The sequence below is a fragment of the Mobula hypostoma genome, chromosome 25 (genome assembly GCF_963921235.1).
Source record: "Mobula hypostoma chromosome 25, sMobHyp1.1, whole genome shotgun sequence".
NCBI lineage: Eukaryota > Metazoa > Chordata > Chondrichthyes > Myliobatiformes > Myliobatidae > Mobula > Mobula hypostoma.
In genome coordinates this window covers 27926009-27944793 of record NC_086121.1, presented here as the reverse complement: position 1 = coordinate 27944793, position 18785 = coordinate 27926009, and the positions used below count along the sequence as shown (strand labels likewise).

General features: G+C 37.9%; 1 protein-coding gene across 3 annotated transcripts in view; it reads left to right on the top strand.

Moving 5' to 3' along the window:
• The window catches only part of vps13d (vacuolar protein sorting 13 homolog D), a 323941-nt gene that overhangs the window by 226669 nt on the left and 78487 nt on the right, over positions 1–18785 (top strand). For all 3 annotated transcript variants that reach the window (XM_063033119.1, XM_063033121.1, XM_063033120.1), the window contains 6 exons: positions 1364–1513; positions 1783–1938; positions 5141–5237; positions 8061–8209; positions 11947–12081; positions 13353–13520. In XM_063033119.1, the coding sequence (XP_062889189.1) occupies positions 1364–1513; positions 1783–1938; positions 5141–5237; positions 8061–8209; positions 11947–12081; positions 13353–13520 (855 nt within the window). The remainder of the gene's footprint in view (positions 1–1363; positions 1514–1782; positions 1939–5140; positions 5238–8060; positions 8210–11946; positions 12082–13352; positions 13521–18785) is intronic.

Genomic DNA, 18785 nt, shown 5'->3' with positions numbered 1-18785 from the left:
GCAAAAGTAGAGAATTGAGAGTTAGACAGTAGTAGTAGTAATAGCTGAAATCTTCAAACTGAAACATTAAAACTGTCTATCTGAGTATTTTCACCATTTTCTTCTTTCAGCTCTGCAGTATTTGGCTGCTCTGTTAGAATTAGTTTAGTGATGCATCAAGCCAAATGATCTCCTCTGTTCTAAACATTGTTCTTTGTGTGTGGTGCCAAGTTTACTTAACACTGTAGTTTGGATGCGATTCATTGTTCTTGGAGAGAATTCTTAGAGTATTCATTTGAAATAAAACAAAATCCAGGTTGAATTCAGTTCAGCACAAATTTTGCAGAGTAAGTACAATATAAAGGAAAGTTATCAATTACTGCTATGCTGTGTGCAAGTTTATCTCAGTAACTGTCTTTCATTTTCTCCTGCTGGTCTGTAAATAGAACATTGAAAAGTAGAAAATTGAGAAGTAGAAAATTGGTGAAGGAATGGATCATTTGACTCTGCAAGTTTATACGGCCATTTAATATGATCATGCCTGATCATCTGAATTCAGTAGCCTGTCCCAGCTTTCTCCACATATTCCTTGATCCCTCTAGCCCTAAGATCAACACCTGACACTTCCTTAAATATATTTAATGATTTGATGTCAGCTGCTTTCAGCAGTAGATAATTGCACTGGCTCACCACAGGGAGAAGAAATGTCTCCATATCTCAGTCTTACTGGCTTGCTCCTTTATCCCTGCTGTTTGATCCCTGGTCCTGCATCCAATCTGTCTAATCCTTTCAGAATTTTGCGGGTTTCTGCAAGATCCCAACTCATTCTTCTAAATTCAAGTAATTATAAACATAATTTATCTAATCTCTCTCAGTATGTCATTCCTGTCATCTGAAGCAAAAGTCTGGTGAAGATTTGCCCAACCCCCTCCCTCCTCAAATAAGGAGAACAAACTGCACACAACGCTCAGTGTGGTCATACCAAGGCCCAGTAAAATTTCTGCAAGAATGAAAGAACCCCCAGTGATATGTGGAATGAATGTTCCATGTGGTGTTGCATTGAACAAAATATTCAAGTTTTGGCTTCTTTTCTTTAAGTCATCTATTTCCCACTATAGTTTCTGTTCAGTGACCTATAAAATGTATAGATCTTTGGATAAGTCTCAGTCATGATTGTTTTTGATAATTGGTTCTTTATGCAAGGACTACACATAAATTAGCTTTTAGGTGAGATGTTACAAATTTCCACATCTATAGGTCCGCGTCCAAGAAGTCATACCTCTGAGGAATAAATAATTTGATTTGAATTCTCCATAGAAAATTATCTTTGATGGAATTAAATATTTTGCCTCTTTTTAAAAAAAACTTTGTTTTAAATTTGCAGATTTTAGTGAAACTGGATGGTGGAGTTGGTTTATCGTTAATCAACAAAGTCCCTGAGGAACTGGTATTTACTGCTTTAAGAGGGATAGATGTTCATTACACAAAGGTTGCCACTGGTCAGATGCTAGAAGTCAGCATCCAGGATGTACAGGTAATGAAGCATATTTTAACAATATTCCTTTATATTGAACACTTCAAGGTTTTATATTGGAAAAGAGAGGGTAACTATAAGTTCTTAATTTGTCTCCTCTTGGCTTGATTTTTGAAAGTACGGTGTTTGGAATCATCTAATTTTGTAGTGAAAGGGGACTCATTTGAAAATATATTTGTCCATACAAGAAATTCTGCTGTTCTTTTTTTACTTTATTATTAAATATTAAAAGATACTAATGTATTTTGTTTCTTCCTGTTTATTACAAGATTGATAACCAACTTTTGGGAACAACACAACCTGTGATCCTCTCCCTAACACCCAACACCCCTGAAAGTGAAGCAGAAACAGTTGAATCTGGTCCTGCTGTTCAGATCAACGCTATGAAGATCACAAGTAGGAGTGCACTGACTGAACTCTTCAAAGTGAGTCTTGAGTAGAGCATTTCCAGTAACCTTAATGGTTACCTGTTTTGTATTTATATCAGGAAATATCTAATGTTACAGAGAATGGATAGAACGTATAACAAAAAAACAGGATATTAAAATCAACCTGTACATACTATACAAGCTTCCTCCCACTTCTTATACCATCTTGGAAATAAGAGACATCTTCCAACTCTAAACGCATTCTTATAAAGGTATTAAATGATGTGAACCATAGGAGCTCAGATGTGATCCCCAGACTGATTTAGCAGATCTTAACTGGGATGCAGATCATGCTGTTCTGTTTGATCTTGGCATCTCTGTATGCAGAAACACTTAGCAAGGATTAATCACTCGCAGCTGCCCTTGCATTAATAGACTTGAGTGTGGATATCGAGTGAGGACATGATCAGATTTGGCTGGAAGGCACGGTCTTTGCAGAATAACCTGCCAGCATATCGTCTTGCATTGAAACGACCTGGATGGCTTCCAGCTCCAGTGAAGCTTTGAGAAGTGTCTTCATATACAGTATCCTTCTGTTGATATACAGTCAGGGTGATCACCAGGTGGCGATGATCATCTGTAAAATCCACTGAAGTATGATCTCCATCCATATGGAATCCAAGATCAAAATCTTATGCAGTGATTTATTATCCAGGCTTTGGTGTCTCGAAAGTGCGAAAAGAAAGTTTACTTTAGTCTGCACTCTCAAAATAAAGGCTCTACACCGAAATGCTATTGTCCCTTATTCCTTGGGAGAATTCAGGCAAGGCTGTCAGATCCAACTAATCAAAGCGAAGATATGCTCCCATTAGTTATGAAGGATCACAGCCCCTTATTTTTAGATAGCTATTCAATGTGTTTCACTATCTTTTTTTCACAGAATTTTCTTGTCTGTGATGATGTTAATCTGAGAGCAATTAACTGTCACTTTCCAGTTTGTGTTTTTGGTATAGCATGGACACTAAGCAGATTTCAATCCCAATAAGATTACGCTGTTGAGATGTTTGACTCTCGAAATGGACTTGGAGCAGTCAGCACAATAGATTGGCTTGAATGATATCAGATAGTATAAAGTGAGATTTAACTTAAATTACAAACGTTTGTAGTTTAAGTAAATATAATTAAGTAAAGTCCTCATGTGCAAACAGTCTTTGAGTGTTTATCTATTGAGCCATGTTCAAAATGTACACTGAGTCATCAATACTGACAAGAAATTTTACTTTGAAGGGCAAAGCTGGGCTTAGTCCTGTGCTTGGTATACATTGGCATGTAATAATTTTGCAGTGATGTAATTGAATTAGGGGCGAGCATAACTTGGAATCAATGAAATTGGCACACACTAGCGTTTAAATATAGCATTTCACATTTCAGCAGGAGTCAGACTATTCCCGAAAACTTTTTGGAATTTTTGGCTTAGGTTTTATAGTCTCCAGTGAAGGGATAATGCTCCCTGCTGATCTTGGGGAAAGCTCTCAGAAAAGATCTTGTGATTTGAACTTCCCATTTTCAGTTATTGTTTGCTTGTGTCAGTTCTAAGAGATCACTCACCACCAGCAACTGACATCTGGTTGGCCAAGCACTCAACAATAGTGAATAATTCTCAGAGATCAGAAACTAAATCATTTAAGTGAAATTAAATGTCTATGCAGACTACAAAGTTTAGAGCATTCTTGTTTTGTTAAAGTCGAAGGTGAAAAGCATCCTTTGATAAAAGTATTCCATTAATAGGTTACTCTAACTAAAGAAATGAAGCATAATATTTTCAGTGTATTATAATGTGAGCAGCCTTTTCTCATCACCTTTATTTCAGTTGATTGCGAATGGTGCAATCCACAGGTGGCAATGGAAGGATTTCCATATTAAACTAGATACGGGTCAAAATCACAATATTGTTCTCAGTTTCATTGTGATGAAAGCAAATACAAAGCTGTTTCACCATTGTTACCAAGTCCAAAACAGATCAACACAATAGCCATTGTGCTCAATGTCTGTGTTTTTTATATTTATTAGGATACAGCGCAGTATTGGCCCTCCTGCCCAGCAACCGCCAGTTTAATCCTTGCCTAATCATGGGACCATTTACAATGACCAATTAACCTACCAATCGTACGACTTCGGACTGTGTGAGGAAACCAGAGCACCCAGAGGAAACCCACGAGGTTATGGGGGAATGTACAAAATCCGTTCAGTGGTGGGAATTGAACCTGTGTTGCCTGCGCTGTAAAGTGTTGTGCTAAACACTAGGCTACTGTGCCGTGATGCCTACTTTGGAGTAAATTGACCCCCATCCTTCCCATGCTGTATCCCATCAAATCTTCTTGTCAAATATGACCAGAATTTCTATTTGTTCTGTAATTTACAACTCTGTATTTCATTGAATGCTCAGATTAATGGTCCACTGCATTAGGTGCAATATGTTTGCTCAGTTTTAGAGCAGCAGAAATTCTAAATGATAAGTTCTTTAGCATAGTATGTTGCATTATCACACTTTTTCTCGATTCTTTTTGGGTCACCACAAACTCTGATACACAGAAAAGATATATTCCTATTTAATAAAATGACCATACGGTAAGAGATGGAAATATAGAGTCAATTCACTTATGACATTTTTGCCTCAAGTGTAGGAGTAAGCTATTTCTTCACACCACGGACAAGAATATTGGTGGATCTGACACTAACTGGTTATACAGGATGTAGAATTACCTAGCCTGTTTGTTATTGTCTAGAAATGAGAACACTCTTTTATTTGCATCTAGAAATGCATACATGCATTACGAAATGAGACAATATTCCTACAGAGTGATATCACAGAAAAACAGAACAAACCAAAGATTAACACTGACAGAACCACAGAATTATAACATATAGTTACAGCAGTACCAAGTAATACCATAATTCGATAAAGAACAGACCATGTGCACGGTAAAAAAAAGTCTCTCTCATCCAATAACACAAATACGAATTTCAACTGGAGTTACACTACAATGAACAAAATTTGATGCAAGTGTTTACCAGAATTCAGAAAGTGAATTTATCTTGAAATCACATTCCAAGCTTGGTAAATAAAGGAGAGAAAACCTAACATCAACATTTCTTTCAGGCATTCTCCTTTTGCTCCCAGACTTGGCTAACAATGAAGTAACTTTTGTTTATTAAGTCTTTGGATTTATTGTGATAAGTTGTATTTCTGTATCTCCAGCACCTCATGATTACAGTACGGAAGTTGACAGTTCAAATTGAAGAAAAGCTCCTGTTAAAACTATTGCATTTTTTCGGCTTGGGGCAGTTGGACCAAGGTACAAGTTATAAATCGGGTTATCAATATTACTTTGATGCTCACTGTAAATATGATTGCTGATTGAATAATAAAAGATGTTTGCATTGGATTTTGTGAACTGCACAAGGTTGACAAATGCAAAACGTTGATGTACTGGTACATTGCCAAGTGACATGAATTCATTAGTGGTGCATATTGAAATTGAATCCTTCATCTTAATTGGCCATCTCATGGGTGTTCTAGGTAAGATAATAAAATTAGTACACCCTGGGATGAATTTGTTCATAGACATGTTCTCCAAACTTTTACATTTAGAGAAGTATTTGAAAGCAGATTTGTTTATTTCATAGCTTTGTTTTAAAGTGAAGCAGGCTTCAGCAAATTTGATCTTCAGTGCCCGAAGTGAAAGTATCATACTTGTAAATCAACGTCATTCAGTTCATTTAGAAATGTATGTATTCATCGTTTAGTGATGTTTTGAAATAAGAGAGCAGAGTTGTCGCATCAGGAAATTTTAATTGAAGAGTTGAAAGTACACATGGAGAGCAGAGGAGCACAGATTTCCTGTAGAATTCAATAGTTTAAATTGCTATTTATGCAACTTGCCCCTTGTTTACCCTTTCAGGCCTTGGGTTGTTTAAGGTTTATAATGTTAATTATTTGTATTGTTCAGTTCCACTGGATATTCTAGGATATTAACTATAGTGAGCAATGCTTTCAATAGCTCATTTATACCAATTAACTAGTTTAACTTACATTTTAAGTTGCATTGAAAAATATGTTGCATGAAATGTTATTGACAGCTAGCCCCAACACCCAATGTATATTGAAATAATGCCAGGAATCATTTTGCTAAGGTTCTTTCAGAGGTATTTAGCACGTTTAATATGATACAATCTATCACTAAGATGCCTTCATTCACATCACCTAACAAGAGTACAGTTCTGCTTCATTTAGTTTTCCTCTTTTTTTCCCCCTCTTTTGTGTCCAGGGAGACTGAAGTTATCTTGTGCAAAACATTAAAATTGAGCCCATGCTCTGTTAAATCTTTGTGGCTTTCCCTACTATTGAAAGAGTGGTTTAGTCTTCAAATGCCTTTTGCTGGAAGATTGAAACAGATATATTTGTGTTCCCATTTGTATTTTATAGTATGATAACTTCTGATATTTTTAAGAGTTCCATTTTCTTATTCCGATTTTGTTGTGAAGAGGTTTGTTTCATTTACTCTGGAACTGTCCATTTCAGGATAGTATCCAATCCCTGTGTCCCAACAATCTAGGGCAGATGCTGCAGTATATTTATGTTCATAAGTTGTTGATCTATATTGTTGGTTGGCCTTCCTTAAAGGTTTGGAAGGAATTGTTTTAAGGGCTCACCCATGGATAAATTCTAGATAAAATTTGTTCACCTCAGCAGCTTATTGTATATGTACAGTATGCTAGGGAAATATTGATTTGAATATTATTTGTTACTCATTCAGTTTGATGGGATGCATTGCATGGTCCATTACAATATGACTGCAGGATCGTATATTTGAATCGTATATTCTAGAGAATATCTGAAGTGATGCACAAGCTGGAATCTAAATGAGGGGCTTGATGGTTTATATAAAAAACAAAAGTTATACCTGAATATGTTGCAACACACATAAAAGTTGCTGGTGAACGCAGCAGGCCAGGCAGTTCCAGCATCTGCAGATTTCCTCAGGACCTGAATATGTTGTAGCCTAATCTAATTGATGGGTTCAAAATGTTCCGTAGCTTCATTCTGATAATTTACTGCCTTCAAGTCACTTCGGAATATGTTCTGAAGTCTGTGTTACAAAATTTAATTCAATGTTAATATCATCAGTAGCAATCATTATGGGCTCTCAGAGCCAGCATGCTGCACTTCATTAGTATTCACCCGGAGGGATCAAAGCTTTTTGTTGTCAAATTTTAAAAAGTATTTTGTAATTGCTTCCAAACTCCATGGACAATTTATTTGATTGAATGTGTGGCAGAGTTTTTTTTAATCAATGGACTTTAGGTGGCGGTTTGGTGTTGGGGGGTGGCGGTGGGGAGAATGTTAGGAGGCATAGGTAATGGTTATTGAGTCTAGACCCAAGAAGATTAAAGAAGTAATGTTGTAGTTTGAAGTTCTGTTTTAAATTGACAGCTTCCTTGTTTATAATTAAGTTTTACTTTATTATATATACCATGCTGTCTGATCCCTGGGAGAGTCACCATCTGATCTGAAGGATTAAGATTCCTTTGTGTAACCCAGAACACTAGCAAACTGCAACTGCATAATATAGCTATGGAATTTGATAAACTCCTTTTAAAAAACAAAGAATCTGTTGCAAGATGAAGATGGTGAATTCTCCAGAGTAACCTTTCTGAAAACACATTTTTCTAAATATGCATTGATATGTAACGTAAAGAAAACAGAAATTTTAGAAATACTCAACAGGTCAATCTGCATCAGCAGAGAATGAACAATATTTCAGGTAAATGAAACAGTCAGTAACCCTGTTTCTCTTCCACAGATACTGCCTAATCTGTTATCTATTTACAATGTGATTTTTCTTCCTCTGAATTTTAAGCATCTGCAACTTTTTTGCTTTTATATTAGTACGAGGTTTATATTTTTTTGAAACATCTTTAATCATTATTTAGTGATTCCTTGTCATCATGTTGTTACCATTAAATGGTGAAACTTAAATCAGAGTAACCATGTGACCATGTCTCTGTGTGCTTACAAAAAGCTAACTCAGGAAAACTAAATAATTGCATTTGGTTTGCAAGACCAAACATTTCTTCAGATCTGAAAATTTAATACTTTTAAAATCTTTCCTTCACAGATGTAGAAAAGCCAGATGAAAATGCCCCTGAGCAGAACAGTGAGAAAAGTGGAACAGCAAAGCGCTATTACTTTGAAAACCTCAAACTCAGCATGCCACAAATCAAGATGAGTGTATTTACTTCTAGCAAGTTACCTGTTGAACTCAAGGTGTGTTTCTTGTCACCATACCATTTCTGAAGGGATGCAAAATGTATTAAAACAAACATATCAATATGAGTCATCTATAACTACCAGGAAGTCCTTCTGCAATGGGCCATCATAGTTTATTATTTTTCCCAAAATAATATATGAATGAACACATTATAGAAACATAGAAACATAGAAAATAGGTGCAGGAGTAGGCCATTCGGCCCTTCGAGCCTGCACCGCCATTTATTATGATCATGGCTGATCATCCAACTCAGAACCCAGCCTTCCCTCCATACCCCCTGACCCCTGTAGCCACAAGGGCCATATCTAACTTCCTTTTAAACATAGCTAATGAACTGGCCTCAACAGTTTGCTGTGGCAGAGAATTCCACAGATTCACCACTCTCTGTGTGAAGAAGTTTTTCCTAATCTCGGTCCTAAAAGACTTCCCCTCTATCCTCAAACTGTGACCCCTCGTTCTGGACCTCCCCAACATCGGGAACAATCTTCCCGCATCTAGCCTGTCCAATCCCTTTAGGATCTTATACGTTTCAATCAGATCCCCCCTCAATCTTCTAAATTCCAACGAGTACAAGCCCAGTTCATCCAGTCTTTCTTCATATGAAAGACCTGCCATCCCAGGAATCAATCTGGTGAACCTTCTTTGTACTCCCTCTATGGCAAAGATGTCTTTCCTCAGATTAGGGGACCAAAACTGCACACAATACTCCAGGTGTGGTCTCACCAAGGCCTTGTACAACTGCAGTAGTACCTCCCTGCTCCTGTACTCGAATCCTCTCGCTATAAATGCCAGCATACCGTTCGCCTTTTTCACCGCCTGCTGTACCTGCATGCCCACTTTCAATGACTGGTGTATAATGACACCCAGGTCTCATTGCACCTCCCCTTTTCCTAATCGACCACCATTCAGATAATAATCTGTTTTCCTATTTGATATATCAACCCCTTCTAATGTGTCTTTCGAAATGGATCAGCAACGCTGTAAAGTTATGCCAAAATCAAGCAGTTCACTTACAGCTTAGTTTGAAAGCAATGAGCTTTATCTGCATTTAATAACACAAAGCTCATTTTTAATTTGAGTCGGTAATTTGGCACAGGTGGTGTTTATCCATGTGCATTCCTTATATTTGAGCCTCTATTATAATTCTTCCTACTGCCTGTTTGAAGCTACAGCATTCCAATTAATCTTTAATGTATTATGTTAATAGTAGAGCTTGCATAGTGTACCCAAAAATGATAAATTAATGTCATTGCATCCTTTCATCTCTGGCGACCTCCCAGTACCCTGACCTTTCTTCCTGTTTTAGTGACCATTCCTATTTTTCATCCCCCCCCAGTTACCTTCGGCCTTCCTTTTTACCCTCCACCTGTTTAGAATTTTGGATATTGAGGATATCAAAGGAGAGTAAGTGTGAAAGGCCTGAGCCTGTTTCCCCTTGGAGTCAGTCTGTCTGTCTGTCTGTCTGTCTCTCTCTCTCTCTCTCTCTCTCTCTCTCTCTCTCTCTCTCTCTCTCTCTCTCTCCCCCCCTCCCTCTCTCCCTCTCTCCCCCCTCCCTCTCTCCCTCTCTCCCCCCTCCCTCTCTCCCTCTCTCCCCTCCCTCTCTCCCTCTCTCCCCCTCCCTCTCTCCCTCTCTCCCCCTCCCTCTCTCCCCCCCCTCTCCCCCCTCCCTCTCCCCCCCTCCCCCCTCCCCCTCTCCCTCTCCCTCCCTCCAGCCCATTTTCACTCAGCTGCCCAGTCACCATTTTTCCCTCTTGTCCTTACCCAACTTTCCACTTTACTCTGCGTTCCTCTATCTTACTTTTCACACTTTGCTGCCCTTTTCTGTTGTTTACCTATTGACCTCCTCTGCTTTTGTCCTTATCCTCTCTGCCCTTGCACCCTTTTTTGCTCTATCCCCACTGTCTTCCAATCTTTTTTTAAGCCTCTCATATTTTTGCCTTCTGATTTTTAGCCTACCCTCTCTACCATCCCCTGTTTGTCTTTTTGCTTTTTGCACATCCTATTATATTCCCTTGTTGCCAAGTGCCAAATTAGACACCCCTTCTGCTTATCATTATATCAATGGTGTATGATCAGATCCTTTTCTGATGAAATTTGTTTAAACATAAGGAAGTGCTGTTGAGTCTGCGGAGGTCTGGCATGTCATCGAAAACCTTGGTGCACTTCTATATGTGTGTGGTGGAAAATGTGCTGACTGGCTGCATTACGGCCTGGTATGGGAACACCAATGCCTTTGAGCAGAAAGTCCTACAAAAGGTAGTGGATTCAGCCCAGTACATCACAGGTAAAACCCTCCCAACCATTGATCACATCTACATGAAATGTTGCTATTGAAAAACAGCATCCATCATCAAAGATCTTCACCACCCAGGCCATGCTCTTTTCTCGCTGCTACCATCAGGTAGAAGGTACAGCTGCCTCAGGGCTCACACCACCACATTCAAGAACAGTTACTATGCCTCAACCACCAGGCTCTTGAACAAAAGGGGATTAACTACACTTGTTTAAGGACTTGTTATATTGTTACTTCATGCTTGTTATTTATTGCTGTTTATTTATATCTGTTTGTTTTCAGTTAACAGTTCCTGATGTTTACAGTTTACTGTTACTGTTCTATAGATTTGCTAAGTATGCTCGCAGAGAAAGAATCTCAGGGTTGTATGTGGTGACATGTATGTACTCTGATAATAAATCTTATCTTGAGCATGAAATGAATCATGATTACCAGAGCCAACAGAAAATGATAGAAAGAAAGAATCACCTGCTATATCACCCATCCATCTTCCCTGTCAAATATCTCCTGCCCAAAGCATGGGTGGTCTTGTTGACCCTGCCACATTGGTATTGGGAAGAAACTGTGATCGAAGTGTGGCAGAGAACTGCTTAAGAGAAATAAGTTATTGCCTGAAATGGTGGCAGGCTTTTAATGACCAGTGCATCAAATTAGTAATGAATTAAGGGAGACTTCTATTTCTATCGCAACTTTTCCATCCCAGAAATATTGGCATTTACTTGTAGATGTATAGGGAACTATGAGCTGTTTTCCATTGTGTAACTCCATTACACATGGTAATAATATACAGTACATAATTTATCATTTTTTCTAATGTTTGTTCCAGGTAGCAATACTGATCCAGGTATCTGGAAGATACCCTACTGTTCAAATGCTGCTTTGCATTACTTAGAACCCATCTGGGTACTAGAATAACAGACAAAGCTTTGATTTCACATAAAATATAATGAATGGTTTTCAGGAATGTCAATCAGAATATCTGGAATAGGGATTAATTCTGTCTATTGACAGAAAGGTGTGAGTGTCATTAACTGAGCCAAGCAGATGGGAAAACATATGTCTGATATCAGAAACAGTCATTTGAGATATTTCAAATATTCAGCTGAAAAAAGGAAAAATAAAAGCATTGGTTGGCTCACTGAGTGAATTACCTTATAGATGAATGCATTTTACTTATCCTTGATTTTTGGTTTAAATCTCACCATCGCAGTCAAACTTCTGACCTTTCTAATTGGCAAGGTCGACCTGCATGAATCATTCTAATCATATGCCATGTTCAGGTCCCAGGCTGACTGTCAATAACACAATAAAAACTGACAAGTTATTTTCTCTCAGCTCCTTGCAACACTGCTGTAGTTTCGACATGGCATTCTGAGTGAGCGTCATTCAGAACTTTACAAATTAGTAATCTTTTAGTAATCTGGTCCTTTCTTCTTGCAGGCTTTGAAGAGCATGTTGGGAATCCGGTTGATCCGCTTTGAGGATGCAGTTATTCATTTGGATCCATATACCAGAGTGCACCCATATGAGACGCAGGAATTTATTATCAATGACGTTCTCAAACACTTCAAGGAGGTGAGAATTAAAATAGGCTGTTGAGCTGGTCACACAGGAGTTTGTTCTACAAAAGGTTAAAAAGAAACAAAACTGCGCTTGCGATGTCCACAGTGGGAAATTGTTCTACATCTTGCTTTTGTGGGCTGTGCACACATGAAGTGTGGAAAAACAGCAATGAGATAATTAATATTTTGTGCCCAATTAACATCAGTGTTTGCAGCTCCTAGTATGCAATTTATGCTTCAGAAGTTGATCAGGTCTTTACTGGAAGAGCAGGCTTGACTGGAGTGACAAGACTGCTCTATTTAAAAGAGCATACTTGCTTGATCCATTGTTAGAGTTCACCAGTGAAATTAATCATAAAATACTCTGCACTGGACCAGATGTCATCAGAGTTTAAGGTAAGTTCTGCTTTCAGTGGGTGAAACCCCAACAATTCTGATGATTCTCTAAGGTGGTGGGCACCTAGGGCAATCATAATGTACCACACAATGCACATGATAGCTGCATTTGCTCCTGAATTACCATTCCAAGTAAAGCTTAATCAGGAAGCAGTAATTCCTGGTGGAAATTCTTCCAAAGGAAGAAAGCAGATTTATAATTCTTGTGTGACTTTGGAAATCCCTTGCTATTACTGCATGTAACCTCCTGGGGATTCATGATCTTTATGCAGTCAGGGCCTTCACATTGTATGTTAGAAAATTGATTCCTTGTGGCCCAAGAGCAAACTGCTGTGAGAGCTTGGCATTTACAAATTAGTATCTTTTTTTTCAGTATTTGGAATCCATAGGCCTTGAATGTGTACAAGGATCTCAGTCTTCATTAGTCTGACATGTCTAACTCTCAACCAATATCAGTACTAATTAACAGTAAATTAAATTCTTCCAGTAACCTAACTAAATGCACTGATTTTTGCATAATCATTAATCCATATGCAATATTAATAGAATCTGGAGGAAATACTCAGCAGGTCATTTAGTACCAATGAGAAGTAGATGTGGGAAGAAATCAGAGAACCTAGAAGAAACTGATGGACACAGGTAGAACATGCAGACTCCACAGAAACAATATTAGTGATCAGATTTGAACTAGGTTGCTAGAGATATGAGGTATGTGTGACATTCTGATTTTTGTCACTGCTACACCAAAGTGGTTGGTTCTCAGTTTGATCTCTGAGGTATCTCTGCCAGTTGTCCTCTTAACAGCAACTTAAAAGTAAACGTCACATATTTTGAATGAATGTTGTAAAGTTATTTATTTCATCGAGAAAAATGTGTTTTTATTATCAGGAATTGATGAGTCAGGCGACTAGAATACTGGGCTCGGTGGATTTTCTCGGTAATCCAATGGGACTTCTGAATGATGTGTCCGAGGGCGTTTCAGGATTGATAAAGTATGGAAACGTTGGAGGCCTAATACGAAATGTCACGCATGGAGTCTCCAATTCAGCTGCTAAGGTACATTTGATGAACAATGTCATGATGCAGCTGTTAGATTTATTTTCATCTACTGCTTGGGAAATTCCTCGTTGAAAATGATAAACTTTTGCAACATGATCAGTGTTTTTTAGTTCGTCTAGTTAAACCTCTCATCTTGAAAACATTAAAGTGGGAAATTCCAGTGGGATTTCAGTAAGATGGAATGGTACAAATGTAAAATTGAAAACCACACTGAAAAATTATTTTTACCAGACCTTTGTAATTTAATCTGATGCTGACTACGAAAGAAAACTTAAATTTTCTCACATTTCAATTGGAACTGTACTTCAAAAATAATTAACTAACTTAGAGCTTTGTGGGATATTCTGAAACTTTGGATGTTTCTGTATAAATGCAAGTTATTTATTTCCAGATGATGAAAACAGCATTATAATTATAGATGTTCTGCTTCTATTCATATTTTGTACTTAAATTACGTTGAGATGTACAACACCAGATTGACCAAGTTTATCATTAACATGCCTGAGAACTTTAGATGTGGATGTAAAGTGATATTTTATGAAAATTACCTGAGCTGAATGACCTTTCTTGTGAATTGCAGGTGTGCAATCCAACTCATTGGTAGTGATGAGAGTGATTGAAAATAATTAATTAATAGCTTTGAGTGAAGTGTACTGCCATGAAGCTTAAATGTATTGATTAAATCATTTATTTTGCATGCAAGTGCAGATAAATTAGTACTTGCCCTCAGCACGATGAAATTTGTCAAAGAAAACTCCTGACACAAACTGGAAATACAGTTCAAAGAACTGGTTGCAGAGGTGACTATTGTACCCAATTTGCCATGATTGCAATTTTCTGGCACTTGATTTACTCTTCAATTTTTAGTTTGCAAAATTAGAACAGCGGTCAGCCCCTACTGCAACAATTTGTCCTGAGGCATAGTTGATTCTAGAGCACAAGTCCAATAGATTTTACAGTAGTCTGTGCTTCCAATTGTTTTCTGATAAAATGGAGAATGTATAGAATTAACTGAATACTGGCTTCCATGATGGGGGAGTTCAAGAAGTGGCCAAGATAGATGTAAGAATCAAGTTAGCACTTCTAATTCAAGGTGGTTTTAGCATTAAGTTGTTAAAGTTGAGGATATTTCTGTAGTGTCTTCCATGTGTTATCTATTTAATTGGCCACTGCAAATGGCAGGACCTTGGTCAGATCTAAAATAAAAACAGAAAATGCTGGAAAAACTCAGCAGGTCAGACAGCATCTATGGAACGAGAGACAATTTCAAGTTGATGTCCCCTTATCGAAACTGAGAGTTTTTGATTTTCTTTGATCTAAACTGATCTATTGGCTGTGGAAATTATGTTGTATACACTTTTTCAGTTTCAAACTGGCACATGCTTGCATCATTTTTGGGGAGGGAGACACGGAGGGAGTGTACACCTGATACCACTGCTAGCATACCATAAGCAATCTGATTCAATCTTCTTCATACCTCCTGATGATGTATAATTGTGTTGTTGGTAATCATAGAAAGCCAGAAAAATGTGTGTGTCACTGCTGTTGTGCTGAATGGAACAAAACTAATCTCCAATTTGATAGAGTTTATATGTTAAGATCTGATTCATCATTAAGGGTTGTAAATAGTGCCATTGTGTGAGGACTTTGATATGCTCATGTACCAAGCTATACTGACACTCGTATATCTACGCCCCGATTAATAAATAATTAAATAATTCGCTGGTAGGCACAAACTGATTATTATTGAAGAGTGCATATGAAACTAAAAAGACAAGTAAAGCTCAAATTTTAAAAATTAGAATGCCTCATTTAAAATTCTATCTGCAAACATCTTGAATAATTGTTTTTTCTAATTTTATTAATTGTAGATCATGTCATGGGCCTAAAGAGCTTCATGAGCATTAGCTGTAATTGCCATTTATTTTGTGAAGGGGTGTGTGGTGGTTTCAGAACAGTTCTAGCTAATGTGCAATTCTAGTTCATATAAAGTATAATTGCTTTTCCATTTTGTCACAGAGCTCCACTAGGTGAACTCTTCCCGTTTAAGTGTAACCCATAGAGAGCAGTTCAACATATTTATCTTGGCAAGCAGTTGAGGTTGAAAGAAAGTTCACATCAGCTGGCTCTACACTTGTCCTTTTGCTACACTGCCTATCTCTTAATTTTAAACAGTACTTTGATCCTAAATATAGTCGACAGAAAGAAATTGCTGCTTCTCAAAGCTTAACTTTAAATATTTTCTTGTTGCCGTTCAATTTGAATAAACTAGAGGAGTCTCTAAAAAATGTTTTTCTTCCATTTTTGTTCACATACATAATATTTTAGCAGTATCCCAGCCTGCCACATATTACGAATTACAAGTTTCAGTGAATCTCATCTTCCTTGTAATACTGTGGGTTGTAAACTGTTTGTAAATTAGTTTCAGAAAATCTGTGAAAGATAATAATGATTTTATGCCCTTCTTAAGGTTCATACTGAATATGCTTGCTTAAAATTTCACGATGGTGTTATATTTCTCCAGAATTGTGCTGTTACTGTGCAAATTGTTTCACGTGGAATTAGCTTTCAATCATTAAGAAGTGTTCAGCCAGACTGCCTCATTTCATCTATGTGATGAAACAGCAGCTGCCCAGTTTTATGCAGGGATCTGCAGATGTTCCATTTTAAATGGTTTAAGATTGCATCCAAAATAATTTACAGCACCCAGTATGTACCACAGTGCATTGAGAGGTCAGTTGGAAACTTATCCCTTATTTTCGCAAATTATTTCCCAAAATTTTTGTAACTTGGCCAATTTACTATGGTTAAGAAATTATAAATAAAGATGCAATGATATTATTTAGAATTACTTCAACAAATGTTAAGTCAACAGAAGAGTACAGTAATTCTCTTGTTGCAGTTCTTTCATCTGATTTTGCTAACTTTGTCCTTTAAATTCTGTAGCAGAGAAAGAAACTTTACCAAAACAGTTTTGACAGTTTATGATTTAGAACCAACTGGCTATTGGGCCGAATGAGTTGCAATGTGATTTTTGAAACCATTAAGTTTGGTGGGGTCCTCTTGGCTGGAGAGTGTCCGTTTGCCCTTCACATGAGTGTTTTTCTGTTGTAGAGCCACTTTGTATGAGCATGATTTTTGTAGTATATATGTTGTATTTTTACTAGACAAGTCTTGTCGTAATGTAAATTATGTGTTGGAAATGCTGCATTAATAATGTCCTGCTATTTGTCATTTGGTACTGAAAGAACTTGATCTGTTAAAGCAAGTTTCATGAGGGGGATAGGTAGGGAAGATGGTCAGCATCTTTTTGATAGAGTGGGGAAATTTAAAACTAAAGGCCATAGGTTTGAGCTGAGAGGGGATAAATTTAAAGGAGATCTGAAGGGCATGTTGTTCATTAGAGGGTGGTAGGTATCTAGAACACACTACCATAGGAAATGGTGGAGGCAGAAACAGTGTTTATAAGGTGTTTTGACAGACACTGGATTGGAAAGTAGAAGTATATGGGCTTAATGGGCTAGCATGGATAGGCATCATAGTCAGCATGGGCAGGTGCTGTGCTGTACAATTCATCCCTCCATGACTCCTTAAGTTTTCTTTTGTGGCAGAGTACGAAACCTTGTTTATGACCTAATGCAAAAATTGCTAAGAACCAAAGTGCAAATGATAGAAATCTGAGCAGAAATGCATCCAGCAAGAGAGATAAGTGTTAACATTTGAATTATATTTCTATAAAACAGAACAAATATGATTTAATATTTCATATCCTGTATATACTACTAGCAGTGTGTTGGTGTGCTTTACTAGGAGAACAGAAACTCGATGATTCCATTGATTTGCCCCCATCCCGTATGAGTGTCCATAGTTCGGGATGCAGGGACAATATCACAATACCAATGTCATAGTAGTTATAGCATAAAAAGCGGAAGACTACATGAGAATACCATGCACAATCAAGCAAATGGTACTTTTCCCTTCCAGTATTGAAGTGGGAAGTTTCTGGAAAAGTGCACAAAGACATTTTTTCCCCCTAAACAGGATGCTGGAAAATATTCTTAAGGAGCTTGTTTTTTCCCAGATCAACATATCTGAAGGGGAAAAAAAAGATTGGGGCCGTTTGATGAGGTAGTTTTTGTAAAACTACTTTGGAGTGCAATGTTCCTTTATGACAAAATTCAGTCACAAGAACTGAATTTTTTCAAGTGTTGTTGGGAGGAAGACAAACTGACTGCAATACATTTTGTATAGTATTGCTCTGAACTGCATCTTGTATGTTTTATTCAGTGACATAAAGCTCACCCTATTGCTCCCATATTTAAAACTGCTTCTCAGTGACTGACTTAGATGGGATGTTCTGTTCTCATTCTTTTGCTGATTGTGTGCTACTGTCAGCCTGAAATAGTTGGTTTGTTTGATCTGCTTGTTGTTACCCAGGCGGAGTATCACATCTATGTAACAAACTGTGGTTGTCCTCTGGTTGAACCTGCAAAGGAAGGCAGAATTTGGGGTCATTCCAAGTTCACAGTGTGGACTTTTGACTGTCCTGTGTATGAACCGGTTTGGGGACCCCTACAGGGATCAGTCACTCAGACCAGTAACACAAACCAATTTCTATTAGGCATCTGCAGGGACAAATCCACAGGGGTTGCTTGAGGGAGCTACCAACCTAATCAGGCATCTGTGGAGACGGCCTAGAAGGGGGTCCACTGGACTACCTAGCTAATCAGACATCCACAGAGAAAGTTCACTGGGGGAGTCTGCTCCCAGGTTAAATCACCCATGTGCTATTGTCAGAATGCATTACTGCCCCAAGCTAATGACAAGAGGGGGAGCTGATTAAGGGCCTGAGCTCAGAAAATGTGACAGCAAGAATAACAGAGTCCTCAGGACCCTGTAAATCCCCACACGTTTGTTCAGTCATGCTCAGGAAAAACAGCAACTGGACCATTTGTTATCTGTAACGATATAAAAGGGCCAAGCCCCTGCACTGCCAAATGTCCACTGATCCTTTCTGTGTCAGAAGTGTTTCAGGTGGCACTGTGAATTGTCCATTTCATTTTGCAAACCTGATACCTCTGCATCAGTCTACACTGAAATGGCAGATTTTAAATTTACTATTATTTCCGTCAGAATTGCTCTTCAAGTGTTCCCTCATAGAAATTGCCTTGTTGTTTTGTATAGGCAAGCTGGCCATTTAGCTTATGCTTGGCTGGTAAGAAATGTTTAGTTAACTTTGCTGTTGTCTTGTGTGGTACCTAC